The sequence below is a fragment of the Pseudophryne corroboree genome, chromosome 5 (genome assembly GCF_028390025.1).
Source record: "Pseudophryne corroboree isolate aPseCor3 chromosome 5, aPseCor3.hap2, whole genome shotgun sequence".
Classification (NCBI taxonomy): domain Eukaryota; kingdom Metazoa; phylum Chordata; class Amphibia; order Anura; family Myobatrachidae; genus Pseudophryne; species Pseudophryne corroboree.
In genome coordinates, this window is record NC_086448.1 from 458,707,084 (window position 1) to 458,723,690 (window position 16,607).

Sequence of the window (16,607 nt, forward strand, 5' to 3'; positions counted from 1 at the left end):
AAGGCTTAGAACTGAAGCCCATCCCCCAGCCCCAGGGCGCCATTTCCCGCAAATGTTCCCGCCCTGGAGCTGCATATCTGTCTTTTCCTGACTCCCAGTCAGTGTCTGCGGCGCCATTATCCCTCAGTTCACTGTTCCTGGGACTGCTTGGGCAAATCCTCCTATGTAAAGCCGCCTGGTTGTCAGCGCTGTGCCTTTACATGACACTTAAGTATTCTACCTGCCTTTTTAGACAGTGATAGTTAAGAAAGAGTGCATTTAGTCAGGGTTTTATAGTACAATTACCCTGTGATATACTGTACATCCAGTTCTTACTGTGTGCTGTTATATCTATTGTTATATAGCTGTGTAAGCTGGTCCAGTGCAGTATTATTGTCTGTAATAACCTCTGCATTGTACAAACTGTGACCTTCTATGTGTGCATTTGATAGTGTTGTCCATCTCGTGTCTTTCACTCAACTTGCTATCCCTATATTCTATAACCTGAGGGGGCTTGGTGCGTCAAGTGTTATCTAATATAGGATTTTCACATAGATATACTGTATTACGTATTTTTCTCTGTGATTTGGTCACCATATCTCTCCTTTATCTCTGCTAGTGCTGACTACACTGCGCAGGGGTTTGGGTTTGGGATATTGTGCTGCTGATAATTGTACTGTGTTACCTCATACTGCAAGTTATATCATGTCTGCTTCTGAGGGTAATGGTTCTGGGGCGGAACACACTGCTGGTGTTGCTGAAGCCACAGGCACATATGAGGAGAATATAGCGGTTGTGGACTCTGGTTCTGGGGGCTCCTTGCCCCCCAGTGGGACTGTGACAACGGAGGCACATACTGACCCACCGTGGGCCGCTTTTTCCACGCTTCTGCATACGCTAGTTCATAAACTAACACCCCCTATGGGACCCCCTATGCCGGTACAACCGTATGTGGGCCCTGCAGCTAACCCGCCGTGGGCGGATGATTTATCTGCTCAATTAAAGAAGTTGAACCAGTCCTTGACTACTAAAAAGTCTGACCAACGCTCGCCTAAGTCCAAGTGGTCCTCTAAGCGAGCGCTCGTCTCCTAATAATCCACTGCTGTCACTGACACCTCGTCTGATGAGGACGGCACTTACACTGACCCCACAGGTTCTGACTCAGATACGGCTGATGGGGAGGGTTGTTCACATGTGGATGTTCCTGACCTTTTGGAGGCTATTAAGTTAATTCTGCAGATTACGGATGATCCCGAGCCATCCGTGCTTCCTAAGAAACCAGATAGGTTCAAGCGTCAGAAGGTGGTTAAACAGGTTTTACCTCACTCTGATCACCTAGTGGATATACATCAGGAACCCTGGGAAAACCCGGGTACGAAGTTTGTGCCTCAAAAGAGGATGCTGGCTCGCTATACCCTCACGCCAGATCTGTCTAAGAATTGGGAAACACCTCCTCCAGTGGACTCACATGTGGCTAGGATGGTGGTTTCCTCAGCTCTACCTGTCACTACCGTCACGTCTCTGAAAGAGCCTACGGATAAACGTGTGGAGGGTTGTCTAAAAGCGATTTACACCCTCACGGGTGCTGCACAAAGGCCTACTATTGCAGCTTCATGGGCTGCTGAGGCTATTGAAGGATGGGCCTTGGAGTTAGAAGCTGAAATCTCCTCTGACCATGCTAGACAATGCTTGTTATATATTGTCACAGCTTCTCGATATATTAAAGAGGCGGCTTCTGATGCCAGTATCCTGGCAGCCAAGGCCTCTACTACGTCAGTCCTGGCTCGCCGGATATTGTGGCTGAGATCCTGGTCAGTGGATCTGGACTCTAGAAAAACCCTGGAGGTACTCCCTTTCAAGGGAGATATTATGTTTGGGGAGGACTTAAATAAGATAGCGGCTGACTTGGCTACTGCCAAAACTGCCTGTCTACCTAATACCGCTCCTTCTGTGTCAAAGGCTAAAGGTACGTCCTTTCAACCCTTTCATCCTTCAGGTAAAGCAAAAGGTCAGGCGTACCACAAGCAGGCCCGCACTTCCAAACCTGGTAAGCCGAAGCCCAAAAGAGCCTGGGCTGCCCGTCAGCCAGCTGCCAAGACAATAAGCCTGCCACATGACGGGGCGGACCTCCCCCTGGGGGATCTCAGGGTGGGAGGCCGGCTTCTAGGGTATACCCAGAATGGTTGAAGACCACTTCAGATGCCTGGGTACGGGAAGTCATCACTCGAGGTTACACCATTGCCTTCAAAAACCGACCCCCTCATCGATTTTGCCAGACAGACGTCCCTTTGGACTGGACAAAGGAAAAAACTCTACACTCGGTGGTATAGACCCTCCTCGATACAGGAGTCGTAGTACAGGCGCCTCTTGCTCAGAGGGGCCGGGGGTACTATTCTCCACTGTTTCTAGTCCTGAAACCGAATGGGTCTTCTCGGCCCATTCTCAACCTCAAGGCATTGAACAGGTTTGTGAAGATTTCCAAGTTCCGTATGGAAACCCTTCACTCTATAGTTCTGGCCTTGGAACCTTGGGACTACATGGTCTCCTTGGACATACAGGATGCTTACCTGCATATTCCTATAGCAGTGTCACATCAACAATACCTGAGGTTTGCTATTGGCAACATCCATTACCAGTTTCGGACGTTACCTTTTTGGTTTAACAACGGCTCTGCGAGTCTTCACCAAAGTTATGGCGGTGATGACGGTGGTACTCCGCCATCAAGGGGTCAGGATACTGCCGTATCTGGACGACTTGTTAATCCTGGCAAATTCCCCAGATCTTCTCCTGTGTCATCTGGATATGACGGTCCGGTTTCTAAAAGCCCACAGGTGGCTCATCAACTGGAAGAAATCCTCCCTGGTCCCTGCTCAGAGCATGGTGCACCTGGGAGCGCTGTTAGACACTCACAACCAGAGGTTGTTCTTGTCTCAGGAGACAGTCCTGAAGCTTCAGGACAGGATTCGTTGCTTCCTTTCTCGTCCGCAAGTGTCGATACATTCGGCTATGCAGGTGCTGGGCCTCATGGTGTCAGCATTCGACATGGTGGAGTATGCTCAATTCCATTCTCGCCCCTTCCAGAAGCTGATTCTAGCCAAATGGGACGGCCTGCCTCACCGGATCAGGTCTCACATGATCTCATTGACTCCGGAGGTCCGTTTGTCGCTGCTCTGGTGGCTCCAGGACCAACAATTGTGCAGGGGCCGTCCCTTCTGGATATCCAACTGGGTCCTGTTGATGACAGATGCCAGTCTAAGAGATTGGGGCGTGGTGCTGGAGCAGCACTCCTTACACGGTCGGTGGACCAAGGAGGAATCTCTCCTCTCGATCAACATTCTGGAGTTGCGGGCTGTCTTCAATGCGTTGAACCTGGCCCAGCATTTAATTCAGAACCGTCCTGTTCAAGTACAGTCTGACAACGCCACCACAGTGGCTTATATAAATCATCAAGGTGGCACTCGAAGCCATTTGGCAATGAAGGAAGCCTCACGGATTCTACAGTGGGCAGAACGCTTTCTACCGGCAATATCGGCAATATTCATTCCGGGAGTCCTGAATTGGGAAGCGGACTTTCTCAGTCGTCAGGACGTGCATGCCAGCGAGTGGGGCCTCCATCCAGAAGTGTTTCAACTCCTCGTGGAAAGGTGGGGTCTTCCAGATGTGGATCTGATGGCATCTCGACACAATCACAAGGTTCCAGTCTTCGGAGCAAGGACAAGGGATCCTCAAGCAGCATTCGTGGATGCGCTGGCGGTGCCTTGGAGGTTTCGGCTGCCATACGTGTTCCCTCCGGTGTCACTCCTGCCCAGGGTAATTCGGAAGTTCAAGCAAGAAAAAGGAAATCTGCTTCTCATAGTTCAGTCGTGGCCCAGACGGCACTGGTTTTCAGACCTGCAAGGCCTATCGTCAGAGCGTCCACTTCTACTTCCACAACGCCCAGACCTCCTCGTTCAGGGCCCTTGTGTCTACCAGGACCTAGCCCGGCTATCTTTGATGGCGTGGCTCTTGAAGCTTCCGTCTTGAGGGCTAAGGGTTTTTCTAAAGAGGTCATTAAAACTATGTTGCGGGCCCGGAAACCGGCTTCTGCTCAGATTTACCATAGGGTCTGGCATTCATAATTTGTTTTGTGCGCATCTAACAATTATGACGCTTCCAAGTTTAGTACAGCCAAACTTTTGGCTTTTCTGCAGCAGGGCCTAGATTTAGGCCTGCGTCTGGCCTCCCTCAAGGTTCATATTTCTGCCTTGTCGGTGTGGTTTCAGAGAAAAATTGCGACTTTACCTGATGTTCATACTTTCACTCAGGGTGTGCTGCATATACAACCTCCCTATGTCCCGCCTGTGGCTCCCTGGTTTTGGAGGCATTGCAGGAGCCTCCATTTGAACCTCTTGGTTCAGCTGACCTTAAGTGGCTTTCCCTTAAGGTGGTGTTCTTGCTGGCTATTGCCTCTGCTAGAAGAGTGTCGGATCTGGGTGCTTTGTCTTGTAGTTCCCCATATCTGATTTTTCACCGTGACCGGGCGGTTCTTAGGACTCGTCCCGGATATTTACCTAAGGTGGTTTCTTCGTTCCACCTTAATCAGGAGATTGTGTTTCCAGCCTTTGTCTCTCCTGATTTGTCTCCCAAAGAGCGGTCTTTGGATGTGGTACGGGCTCTCCATATCTATGTGAAGAGAACTGCTTCTATTAGAAAATCTGATTCTCTATTTGTTTTGTTTGGATTTCACAAACGTCGCTGGCCTGCTCACAAGCAGACCCTGGCCAGATGGATTAGAATGGTGATTGCACATGCTTGTGTAAAGGCTGGTCTGTCAGCTCCTGCTCACATTACGGCCCATTCTACTCGGTCTGTTGGACCTTCTTGGGCGGCCCACCGTGGTGCGACCATTGATAAATTGTGCAAGGCGGCTACGTGGTCCTCCGGGAACACGTTCATAAGGTTCTATGCCTTCGATACTGCCGCTTCCCAGGATGCTTCCTTTGGACGCCGTGTTCTTGTGCCCGCTACAGTGCGTCCCCGTCCCCTCCCATAAGGAACTGCTTTAGGACATCCCCATTGTCCAGACTTGTGGAGCCCAGTGTACCCCGCAGCAGAAAACGAGTTTTATGGTAAGAACTTACCTTTGCTAAAACTCTTTCTGCGAGGTACACTGGGCTCCACAAGGCGCCCACCCTGACACACTTAGCTTCTTTGGGTTGATATGGCATTAGCCGCTGACACTTCTCTTGTCATGAGAGTGCGGTATATGTGGCTACTAACCGTTGTCGTCTCTTTTCCTGCTACTGCATTGGGCTGGTTAACTAAAACTGAGCTCCTGTGCTGGGAGGCGGGGTGATATAGGAGGCGGCGCTGTGCATTCTGGGAACAGTCAAAGCTTTGAATCTGTTGGTGCCTCGGATCAAGATCCTACTCTACACCCCATTGTCCAGACTTGTGGAGCCCAGTGTACCTCGCAGAAAGAGTTTTAACAAAGGTAAGTTCTTACCATAAAACTTGTTTTCTCTCAATTTCTAATATGTACTAGAAAAATAAACAGTTTTAGTGATAATTCAATTCTCTGACAAGCAGAGCTGCCATCAGAAATTGGCAGGGCCCCCACGCCCCACCTAATCTACTCCCTCTCCTCAAAGGCCCAATGGACTCAGAGGTGTGACGTTGAGCCCTGGTACCCAGAGCAGGTGCATGCTATAAGGGATGTAGTGTGCTTGTTGGCCATCAGAGCAGCATATAGACCTCGAAAAGGCAGGTGCAGCGATGTTGGCAATGCTACTTATAACATTTTATACACGCTGGCAATACTTGCCAACATCCTGGCGCCTACCTACTGGGTCCATTTTGATTGTCAACAAGCCATATGTAGTGCTGCTATAAAGACATCTCCATATATTCCCAAGATCTCCCTGCATTCCCTCTGACCTCCCACATGACCATCATACTGTACCTACATGTTTAAATAAATAAACAATTAATAAGTAGTTGAAAAATGTTTGCGTTTTTTAAATCTATATTGAAACTTGTACGAGATAATAAAAAAAACTGTAAAGATTAAAAAAGCAATAAAGCATTTTAAAAGAAAAGCCCTAATGATTTAGTAATGGAAAATTGTGACTTTCTTACTGTAGGTCAGGCTTTTTCAACCAGTGTGCCGTGGCACACTAGTGTGCCGCGACCAGTTGCAAGGTGTGCCGCGGAGCCAGAGCAGCTTCCTGCACCTTCAGAGTGAACTGTTGGCCGGGCTCTTCTTAGAGGATCAGTCATGCTCTGGTCATGACCTATGCCTTGAAGACGCGGCGGTGTGATATCATAGGTACGGCCGCCGTGTCTCACCACCTAGCCAGCCCACCCGCCTGCACAGTGTCGGACTGGGACATGAAGGGCCCACCGGAGGATTGCAGTTATAGGGGCCCATACTTAGGGGTGTGGCCAGCCTACAAAGGGTGTGTGGCCAGCATCCACAGAGGCTTGAAATACACAATAGTTTAGTGCAGTGTAATGCAACTTATCTACCATGTATAACACAAGTGCACAGTCTGGAACCTGATCTCTAGAGGAAGGAGTGGGCCCTCAGGCAGTGGGGCCTACCGGTGGTTTCCCTGGCACCCCTGTGGGCCAGTCCGACCCTGCACCTGCATACACAGCTTTCCTTGACCACCCACATCCACACCTACCCGACCGCCCACTGCTCAGTATTCGCAGCACTCCACTATGAACAACACCTGCCACTGAGGGACAGGGAGGAGGACAGCTGACAGGAAGGGGCTAATATTTGTTATTTTATTTCTCCTGTGGGGAACAATAGGATTTATGTGGGGAAAATAAGCATTAATGGGGGGAACAATGTGAATAATTCATGTGGGGAGCAACAGGATTTATGTGGGGGCAATGTGATTGATTTATGTGAGGAGCAATAGGATTTATGTAGGGAGCAACATGATTTATGTGGGGAGCAATGTGATAGTTTTTTCTGTGTAGGCCAATGTATGTGTGGATTTTTTTTTACTGTGACGGCCAATGTGTGTTTTGCTTTTTTTCTCTGTGGGGCACTGATGGTGTGCCATGGCGATTTTAAAATATTGTTCGGTGTGCCGCGAGTAAAAAAAGGTTGAAAATCACTGCTGTAGGTTCAGTTATGTGGCATTAAAAGTGGTTGGTCTTCCAGCATCTTATGCTTCTGAATAGCATATAATAAAGATTATTATAAGAAATAAATATATAGTATTAAACCTTTGCCGGGTTCAATTGTTTAACGACAAGTCCACTTATAGTGCAGATTTGTATTTTTTATAAAGATCTACTCAGTGCATACTTTGAATTAACTAAACAATCATTTTATTATGTTAAATGTGCCTTTAAAGATTCCTGACATAAAATGAACATAATAGAAAAACAATGCTGCTATTGAGTCCCGTCTTTCAATGTACAATCAATTTGAACCAATATTTTATTTTCCATAAGAAAGAGCAGCAGAGGCATAATTTCCCTCTCCGTGAGCTCACGACTTAACAACTCAAAGCAATAATCTGAGAAATTGGAATTGGGCTCAGTAATTGGTGAAATTACCTTGTATTCAACAGTATCTTTCATCTTTATGCTGAATGAGTTTCCTGCAATTATCTCTAATAACAGCTCTTCTCTCTCTCCCTCCTCCTTCCACCATTCTTTGTCTGGTTGGCTCTGTGGATTGTTTAAGGTTTGGATTGATGCTGCCACTCAAATCTGTTTCTCACTCGGCGTTGGGTTTGGTGTGCTAATCGCTTTTTCCAGCTACAATAAGTTTACAAACAACTGCTATAGGTAAGCAATAAACACAATTTCATATTGTTTTACTGTTCTCAGTTTGTGAACTGTGTTATACAAACTATGTTAACATTGTTGCAAGGTTGAGTGCCCTGAATTAAAGTTAACTGTGTATATGTATATATATATATATATATAGTCAGGAGAGGTGGAGTAGCGGCACTCACAGCACTTCAATGATACAATTAAATCAGCTCACCATCCCCAGCAATAACAGGAACGATTCAATGTAGTGCGGCATGTCAACGTTTCATCTTAATTATAAGATTTCATTGTGTCCTGAAGAAATGTTATAATTAAAATGAAATGTTGACATGCCGCACTACATCGGATCGTCCCTGTTATTGATGGGGATGGTGAGCTGATCTAATTGTATCACTGAAGTCCTGTGAGTGCCACTGCTCCCCCTCTCCTGACTGTATTCAAGATTGTCAGATGGCACCCAGGCACTGGGTTTAGTCTATATGGAGTGCTGGTCTCCTGGATATATATATTGCTGCTGAACAGAGGGAGAGACACATAACACAGTGATCAAGTTGGTCTGACTATTACCAGTTGGGACTGTTATGACACACATTTATGGTTATTACTCTATGAAGATAGATTCGGCATATTAATGCTCATTTGTGGATTGGACTTTAACAAATCCTCATTGAGAGTGTATATAACGGATCATTTTGAACTATATCCCTGATGAAGTCCCATGTGGATGAACGCATAGTGTCGTTCTTGGATCGTTTTTGTAACAGCCTGTAACTTTAAAAAGGAACTTCACTTAAGGAGCTCACACCTGTAAGGGTGAGGTGAAAGCCTGACATTGCATCCTTTGAAATTATACAAGATTAAATGCTACTTTCTATGTGGACCAATAACAATTATATGTATCATGTTTTATATAAATATGTTTTAGCAAGTTCTGTTTTTATACCAGGTGTACATTTTCAGGTATTCAACTTTATGCCAGTTTCCTAAATATTTTATAACTTATTGTGTAACATTGAGTGACCATTTGCAAAAAGGTAAGTTACTAATTAATTGTTATATAAACTGAATAGTGCACCTGAGGTAACTGTTTATGTATAACAAGATGAGATGACCCCTTTTATTGTTTTCACAGAAAAATGAGTTTTTGAATGTTAGTCAATATTTAACAAGGCATTCCTGCGGTGACTAATGTTTAAAGTTATTCCGCCATTGCCTTATCTGGCTATGGTAGAAAATTTATTTGGCTGCTTAACAAGCAACGAAAAGCATAGCTTTTCATCACTTGTCAAAAAAATATAATGCCAGCAGAGGACGTTCTGCTTATTTAAGGTCCCGCTATGGCTCTGGATACTTTTTCTGGATAATGTGTAAAAGTGCTTTATAGGTTTGTGCATGAGCAGTACACATAAAAAAATATTGTTGCTGCCACTTAGTCCCATGCATGTGCAGTTGATTGCTCACATAGAACTACTTTGGGTCTACAGAACACCAGAAGGGTAAGTTAGCACAAAACCTTTTTGGGGACTTGTTTTAAATGTCCGTGCTAAGATGTTATACATCATTGCAATAAGCAGAAGTGCGGGATGGTCTCTTAGCACTGAGATAAAGGACATTACGATACATGTGAAAATGCGCCTTGCTGCCTTTGCCAGGCGACGACAGATTTGATCCCACTGGACCTAGGTTACTAGGGGATTCCCTCTTACCATTAGTATCTGCCTGTTACTGTCTCCACCCACTGTGCAGTGGGCAGGTAACTTGCTGCCACCACCAGGCTCCTACAGTCTGCACCCAGAACCACTTATTTTCACTCAGGCAGGCTCCTACAGTTGGTGCCTGGAAACCGCCGACTACTGCGTACGCGTAGGCACACTGCTGCAACACATTGTGATTGGTGTCAGCCAATTCCCACTAGACCAATTCTCTGCAAGGTAGTTAGCAGAGGGTGGAGCTTGGAGATACTGGGCTTACTCCAGGACAGCTGGGAAACGGAATAGCAGTTGGCAACATTCTGTTGTCTCAGGAGCAGTTGCCTTGAAGGCCGGGGCCGGGCACATCAAAACATTAAAATATACATTTACTACACACTTGACACCTGGCACCAGTAACAATTGTAAAAAATGTTGCCTATTTGCCTTTTAAAAATGGTGCCACAGGACAAGGGTTAACCCTTCAGTGCCACAGTGTCCGTTTTATCCATGTGACTAGGGGTCTCTGGCCACAGTCCCTCATAGTTACCAGATGTCCTAAGTTCCGGGGACAACCTGAGCTTTTACAGATTTGTCCCTGGGAATGTCCAAATTTTTCCTACTACACAGTATAATGATGATAATAATAATAATAATAATAATAATAATAATAATGAAACAATATGCTGGATTTAATTTTCTTCATCTAGTCTTATTATCTGGGAGTACAGTCTTATAGTTATTGAAAATAAGTTTTTAAAATCCAAATGATTGCCTTATAATTATACTTAATAAACATACCATTATAGGTATTTATTTATTAGCAGTTTTTATATAGCACAGCATATTCCGTTGCGTTTTACAATTATGACAACAGTTATAAAACAAAACTGGGCAAAGATACAAACAGACATAGAGGTAGGAAGGCCCTACTCGCAAGCTTACAATCTATAGGGAAATAGGCATTGATACACAAGGATAGACGCTACCTGTCGCATAATGGTCCACCAGATTGCTAGGTTTTTAATGGGTTGTATGATATGATCACCCAGCAATGTTGGAAGAAAAAATATGTGAGGTTATGTGGACTGTACAGAGAGGATGTAATTGGATAGGGAAGCATTGTAGGTTATGTGGGTGGGTCTGGAATTTGGTAGGCTTGTCCGAAGGGGTGAGTTTTCAGGTAACATTTAAAGGTTTGGAGACTAGAGGAGTGTCTTATTGTGCGTGGGAGGGCATTCCACAGAGTGGGTGAAGCCCGGATAAAGTCCTGTAATTTTGAGTGGGAACAGGTAATACATCTGGATGAGATCTTGTGCAGAGCGGAGAGGTCAGATAGGGAGATATTTTGAGATGCGTTAGGAGATGTATGATGGTGCAGTTTGGTTAATAGCCTTGTATGTAAATAAAAGTATTTTATATTTAACACGATAGAATACTGGTAACCAATGGAGGGACTGACAGAGCGGATCAGCAGACGAAGAATGTCTAGCGAGGAAGATTAGCCTCACAGCTGCATTTAAAATGGATTGTAGTGGTGAGAGCCTATGTCTGGGAAGACCAGTAAGGAGACTATTACAATAATCAGTGCGGGAGAAGATGAGTGCATGGATTAGAGTTTTGCAGTGTCTTGTGTAAGATAAGGGTGTATTTTGGATATGTTTTTTAGGTGCTTGTAACATGATTTAGAGACAGATTGAATGTGTGGAACAAAGGACAGTTCAGAGTCAAGGGTGACACCTAGGCAGCGAGCTTGTGGGGTAGGGTGGATAGTCGCATTGTGAACAGTTATGGAGATATCAGGTTGGTAACTACTCTTGGCTGGTGGGAAAATAATTCATTCTGTTTTGTAAATGTTGAGTTTGAGGTGGCGAGATGACATCCAAGCTGAAATGGCAGACAGGCATTCAGTGACACGAGCCAAAACAGATGGTGATAAATCTGGGGAGGATAGGTAGATTTGAGTATCATCAGCATACATATGATACTGAAATCCAAAGGAGCTGATTAGTTTACCAAGAGATGAGGTATAGATTAAGAACAGCAGAGGACCCAAGACTGAGCCCTGTGGTACTACAACAGCTAGAGGTAGAGATGAAGAGGTAGAATCAGAGAAGTGAACACCGAAAGAGCGATTAGATAGGTGGGATAAGAACCAAGTAAGGGCTGTGTCCTGAAGACCTAGGGATTGTAGTGTTTGTATGAGAAGAGAGTGGTCAACAGTGTCAAAAGCAGCAGAGAGATCTAGAAGAATAGGAAGTGTGTAATGGCCTTTCGATCTAGCAGTGACTAGATCATTCACTACTTTGGTCAGTGCAGTCTCTGTGGAGTGTTGGGCAAGAAAGCCTGACTGAAGGGGGTCCAAAAAGTTGTGGGAGTTAAGTAAGAGTGTAAGGCGAGTGTAAGCAAGTCTCTCAAGTAGCTTGGAGGGACATGGTAGCTGAGAAATGGGACTGTAGTTGGAGAGTGTGTTTGGGTCAGAGTTGTGTTTTATTTAGAATGGGAGTAATCACTGCATACTTAAACAGAGAAGGAAAGATACCAGTAGAGAGAGAGAGATTACAGATTTTAGTTAAGGTTGGGATAATCACAGGAGACAAAGTTTTACTGAATTGTGAGGGTATAGGATCAAGAGGAGAGGTAGTGGAGTAGGAGGATGAAATGAGTGTTGATACTCCATCTTCACTTGTGGGATCAAATGAAGAGAAAGTGCCAGAGGGTTCAGGTAGGGAATTGAGCAGGCCACTGGCTGAGTTAGAGCATACCAATTCAACTCGGATTTTATCAATCTTATCCTTGAAGTAGGAAGCAAGTTCTTGTGTACTGATAGTAGCTAGTGGGGGAGGTGAGGGAGGGTAAAGAAGTGATTTAAATGTATTATAAAGTCGCTTGGGGTTGGTGGCATGATAATAGATGAGAGATTGGAAATATGTTTGTTTGCCAGGGCCTGACGATAGGAGTGGTAGGTGGTCTTATATGTGAGAAGTCACTTGGATTCTGACATTTACGCAACTGATGTTCTACTTTACGTGACAGTTTTTGGAGGTGTCTTGTTGATTTAGAGTGCCATGGTTGGCATCTAAGCCTACGTGGAGTGTGATGGGTAGCTGGAGCCACTTCATCAAGGGCACTCTCTAGGGTCTGGTGCAGGTGGGATACAGCAGTGTCAGGTGTGGTAAATGTAGAGATTGGTGAGAGGAGTTGTTGCAGAGAAGTGGAAAGTTCTTGAAAATTTATAATGTTAGTATTTCTGCGGGTTAAAGGAGGCTTGCTTGGTTTTGGTGTCATAGAATTTAGAGTAATAGAATAGATTGTGAATGTGATCAGGTTATGATCAGAGAGGGAAAGGAGTGTTAATGAATTTGGAAACTGAGCAGAGCCTGGTGAATATACGATCAAGGCAGTGGCCCTCCTGGTGAGTAGAGGAGTCGGACCATTGGGTGAGGCCAAGAGGGGATGAGTTTAGAGGCATGAACAGATTGTGGACTGTTAAGAGCTATATCAAAATCGCCCATAATGACGGTGGAGATGTCAGAGGATAAGAAGTATGGGAGCCATGCAGAAAAATCTTCTAGAAATTGTTGTTTGGGTTGACCAGGAGGGCAATAGATAGCTGAGTGAACTTCAAATGATGTGAATGTGAGTGATGGAACCTGATGTACGACAGTGTATGTGAAAAATTGGGACAGTAAGATTCCAACCCCACCACCTTAACTATTTTTAGGCCTGGATGTGTGTGTGAAGTGGAAACCACCGTGTGACAGTGCTGCAGGGGAGGCCGTGTCTGACTGTGTAAACCATGTTTCTGTTAAAGCCAGCAGATTAAAGTTGTGAGATATGAAGAGGTCATGGATGGATGTATTTGTTGGAAATGTGTGTATAGTTTAGTGGTATAATAGAGTAACAATACACACTAGCAGAATGTGATTGACCAAAGGACCAGCCCACTTAAGCTTATCCAGGCTGCGTTTTTTATTGAGCAAGTGATGGTACAGCCACACTCACTGTTACTGTTAGGCGCGGAGGCTCTCCCCAGTGCCCGATCGTTGCTAAGCAACGGTCACGGCCGCCACACCTCCTCCTGTCCCTGCACGGCGCCTAGGAACGCCGGGACGCCGTGCGCACTGAGCCACACGGCGCCTAGCAACGCTGGCACGCCGTGCGCGCTGAGCCGCCGGGTCCATGGCAATGCTGGGATGCCGTGCGCGCTAGCCGCCGGATCCTTAGCAACGTGGACGCCACCGCGTTCCCCGTTGCTATCCATTAATCAATCCACCTGTCAGCTCTGGGTCGAGCAGCAGGGCAGCAGCGCGACATTACTGATTTTGGTTTGCTGCTGCTATTGCAGGACTCCCTGTTATATTCTCTCTCAGTGCCTGACACAGACGCCGGTGATAGCTTCCTGTGACCTGCTCTGGAGAAAATTCCCTGTCCAGTGTTCTGTATCCAGTCATCTTGTTCCAGTGGTCCTAACTCCTGGTGTCGGAAGCTAATCCTTGTACTTCTTTCTGCCTTCCTGTCGATTGTTACCTGCGTTTAAGATCCGAAGATTCCGGTTCGCTTACAGTTGTTCCCGGTGTTGTGAGTAGCGGCCTTCAGCCGCGCCTTGCGGCCTTGGCCACGGTATTCCATTTATTCTTGTTCCTTTTGGTGTTTTTGCGGAGGTGTTCCGCCATAACTGTCCTACCTGGTATACGGCGGTGCCGTGTAGGGTTAGGATAGCGTACCTTGGTTTCCTTTTCCTTTGGCGGCCGAGCCGCACATACTTTTAGTTCGTAGTTCTGTTGTAGCCCCTATCTCAGTTTTTGTGTTTAGTTAGAGGTCCCCTTGTTATCATCCCGTCTCCGTTTATGCCTCGTCTCATACTAAGACTGGGGGGCATCGGAGTTGGGCAGACCTAATCCACCCTTCAAACGCGGCTGCCATGGGCCCAAGAATACATAGTCTTGCAGGCGTAGACGGAGCACGCGGGTGAAACAACGGAGTTAGGTTGCTAGGGGTTATTATTCATACCTAGTCATCATTTCAGCGTCACGTTCTTGAGCTTGGGACTTACCACTCCATACTTTTCGTTCAGAGCACCAAGAACGTAACATTATCACTGGCCAAAAAAAAAAAAAACAAAAACAAACAAAACTTTACTTAAGCAAAATTAATCCAATATTCTAACTGGGGAGGTGTTGGAATTCTGTCCTCATGACTCTCAATCAGCTTTTGGCCAATCTGATTCAGGAACTCACCCAGATGGTGCAGGATCTTACCCTTCGGGCAAGGTCGCAGGAAGATCTCCTGCGGGCTTCCCCGGGTGTGACTCCTGAATTAAAAATGCACCTTCCCGATCGCTTTTCGGGAAACCGAAAAGATTTCTTTAATTTTAAGGAAGCCTGTAAACTGTATTTTCGGTTAAGGCCCTGATCTTCAGGTACGGAGTCTCAATGGGTGGGCATTGTGATGTCTTTGCTTCAAGGCGATCCCCAAACCTGGGCGTTTGGGTTAAAATCTGATGATGCAGCCTTACAAACAGATGCCTTCTTCAAATCATTAGGCTTATTGTATGAGGATCCAGATAGGGAAGCATCGGCCGAAAGCCACTTACGTACACTTAAACAGGGTAAAAGTCCCGCCGAGGCCTATTGTACGGAATTTCGCCGTTGGTCGAACGACTGTGGCTGGAATGATCCTGCCCTGCGCAGTCAGTTTCGCCTCAGTTTGTCTGAAGAAATTAAGGACAGCCTTCTTCAGTATCCAGTCCCGGAGACTTTAGATAAGCTCATGGAGCTTGCTATTAAGATTGACCGTCGTCTCCGAGAACAGAGGGCTAAAAGAGGGGCTAGTTTCAGGTCTAGTCCAGGTGTTTATGCTTTCCCTGGGGACGTCAAGGAGCCTATGCAAGTTGGTCTCTCCTGGCTGTCTCCAGAAGAAAGAGCCAGAAGGCTAAGGTCGGGGCTCTGCTTATATTGTGGGGGTAAGGGACGCGTGGCGAATAACTGTCCAAATAAGCAGGGAAACGCTCTGACCAAGTGAGTTGTGAAGGGGTTCACTTGGGTCTGCAGTTAATGTCCTCAAATGATTCCTTGTTAATTCCTGTAAAAATTTCTTCTGGAAGTCTCAGTTCGTTTGTGTCAGCCTTTATTGACAGCGGAGCTGCTGGGAATTTTATGGATCCTGCCTGGGCTCAGGCTTTGGGAATTCCACAGTCTCCCTTAGATAGACCTATCACCATGCACGGGTTAGACGGTGGTCCACTCTCTAATGGGGTAATTACTCATCGCACCCCTCCAGTACAACTGACAGTGGCGGCCTTACATTCCGAGAAAATTTAGTTTTATCTTACCCATTGTCCGGCTGTGCCTGTTGTTTTAGGTCACCCCTGGCTTGCCTTTCATAATCCCACCATAGATTGGCGGTCTGGGGAAATTTCCCGGTGGAGTTCTTTTTGTGTTAAAAAATGTATTTCTCGTCCAGTCCGGATCGCGGCTGTCACTCCGGAACTTACTGACGTTTTCTCTAAGGGTAATGCGGATATTCTGCCTCCTCATCGGTCATATGACTGCGCCATTGACTTAGTCCCTGGTGCCACTCTGCCAAAAGGAAGACTATATGCATTATCTGGCCCCGAGACTAAGGCTATGAATGATTATGTACAGGAGAGCCTGAAGAAGGGGTTTATTAGGCCCTCGAAATCTCCGTTAAGTGCGGGGGGGGGGGGGGGTTTGTTGAGAAAAAAGACGGATCTCTTAGACGGTGTATTGATTATCGGGCCTTGAATAAGATTTCTATTAAAAACACCTACCCTTTGCCGTTGATTTCAGTACTGTTTGATCAGCTCCGTACTGCGATTATTTTCTCCAAAATCGATCTCAGAAGGGCCTACAACCTCATCCGAATAAGATCTGGGGATGAGTGGAAGACGGCTTTCAGTACACAGTCTGGACATTACGAATATCTTGTAATGCCATTCGGTCTGTCTAATGCTCCTGCGGTGTTTCAGGATCTTATTAACGATGTTCTTCGCGACTTTCTAGGAAAGTTTGTGGTCATTTATTTAGACGACATTTTGATTTATTCTGAGTCTTCCGAACAGCACGTGGTCCATGTGCGACTAGTACTTCAGAGGTTACGGGAGAATCATTTGTACGCTAAACTGGAGAAATGTGA

The 16,607-nt window shown here is 45.9% G+C and overlaps 1 protein-coding gene and 1 long non-coding RNA gene across 3 annotated transcripts in view; one reads left to right on the forward strand and one right to left on the reverse strand.

Moving 5' to 3' along the window:
* SLC6A3 (solute carrier family 6 member 3) overlaps window positions 1–16,607 on the forward strand; it is a 239,014-nt gene that overhangs the window by 111,969 nt on the left and 110,438 nt on the right. Inside the window, exon 6 of the mRNA XM_063922941.1 lies at window positions 7,670–7,773. Within this exon, the coding sequence (XP_063779011.1) occupies window positions 7,670–7,773 (104 nt within the window). The remainder of the gene's footprint in view (window positions 1–7,669; window positions 7,774–16,607) is intronic.
* Window positions 1–16,607, reverse strand: part of LOC134927867 (uncharacterized) — a 131,016-nt gene that overhangs the window by 89,570 nt on the left and 24,839 nt on the right. For both annotated transcript variants that reach the window (XR_010177755.1, XR_010177756.1), the window contains exon 2: window positions 7,540–7,743. This is a non-coding gene — a long non-coding RNA (uncharacterized LOC134927867). The remainder of the gene's footprint in view (window positions 1–7,539; window positions 7,744–16,607) is intronic.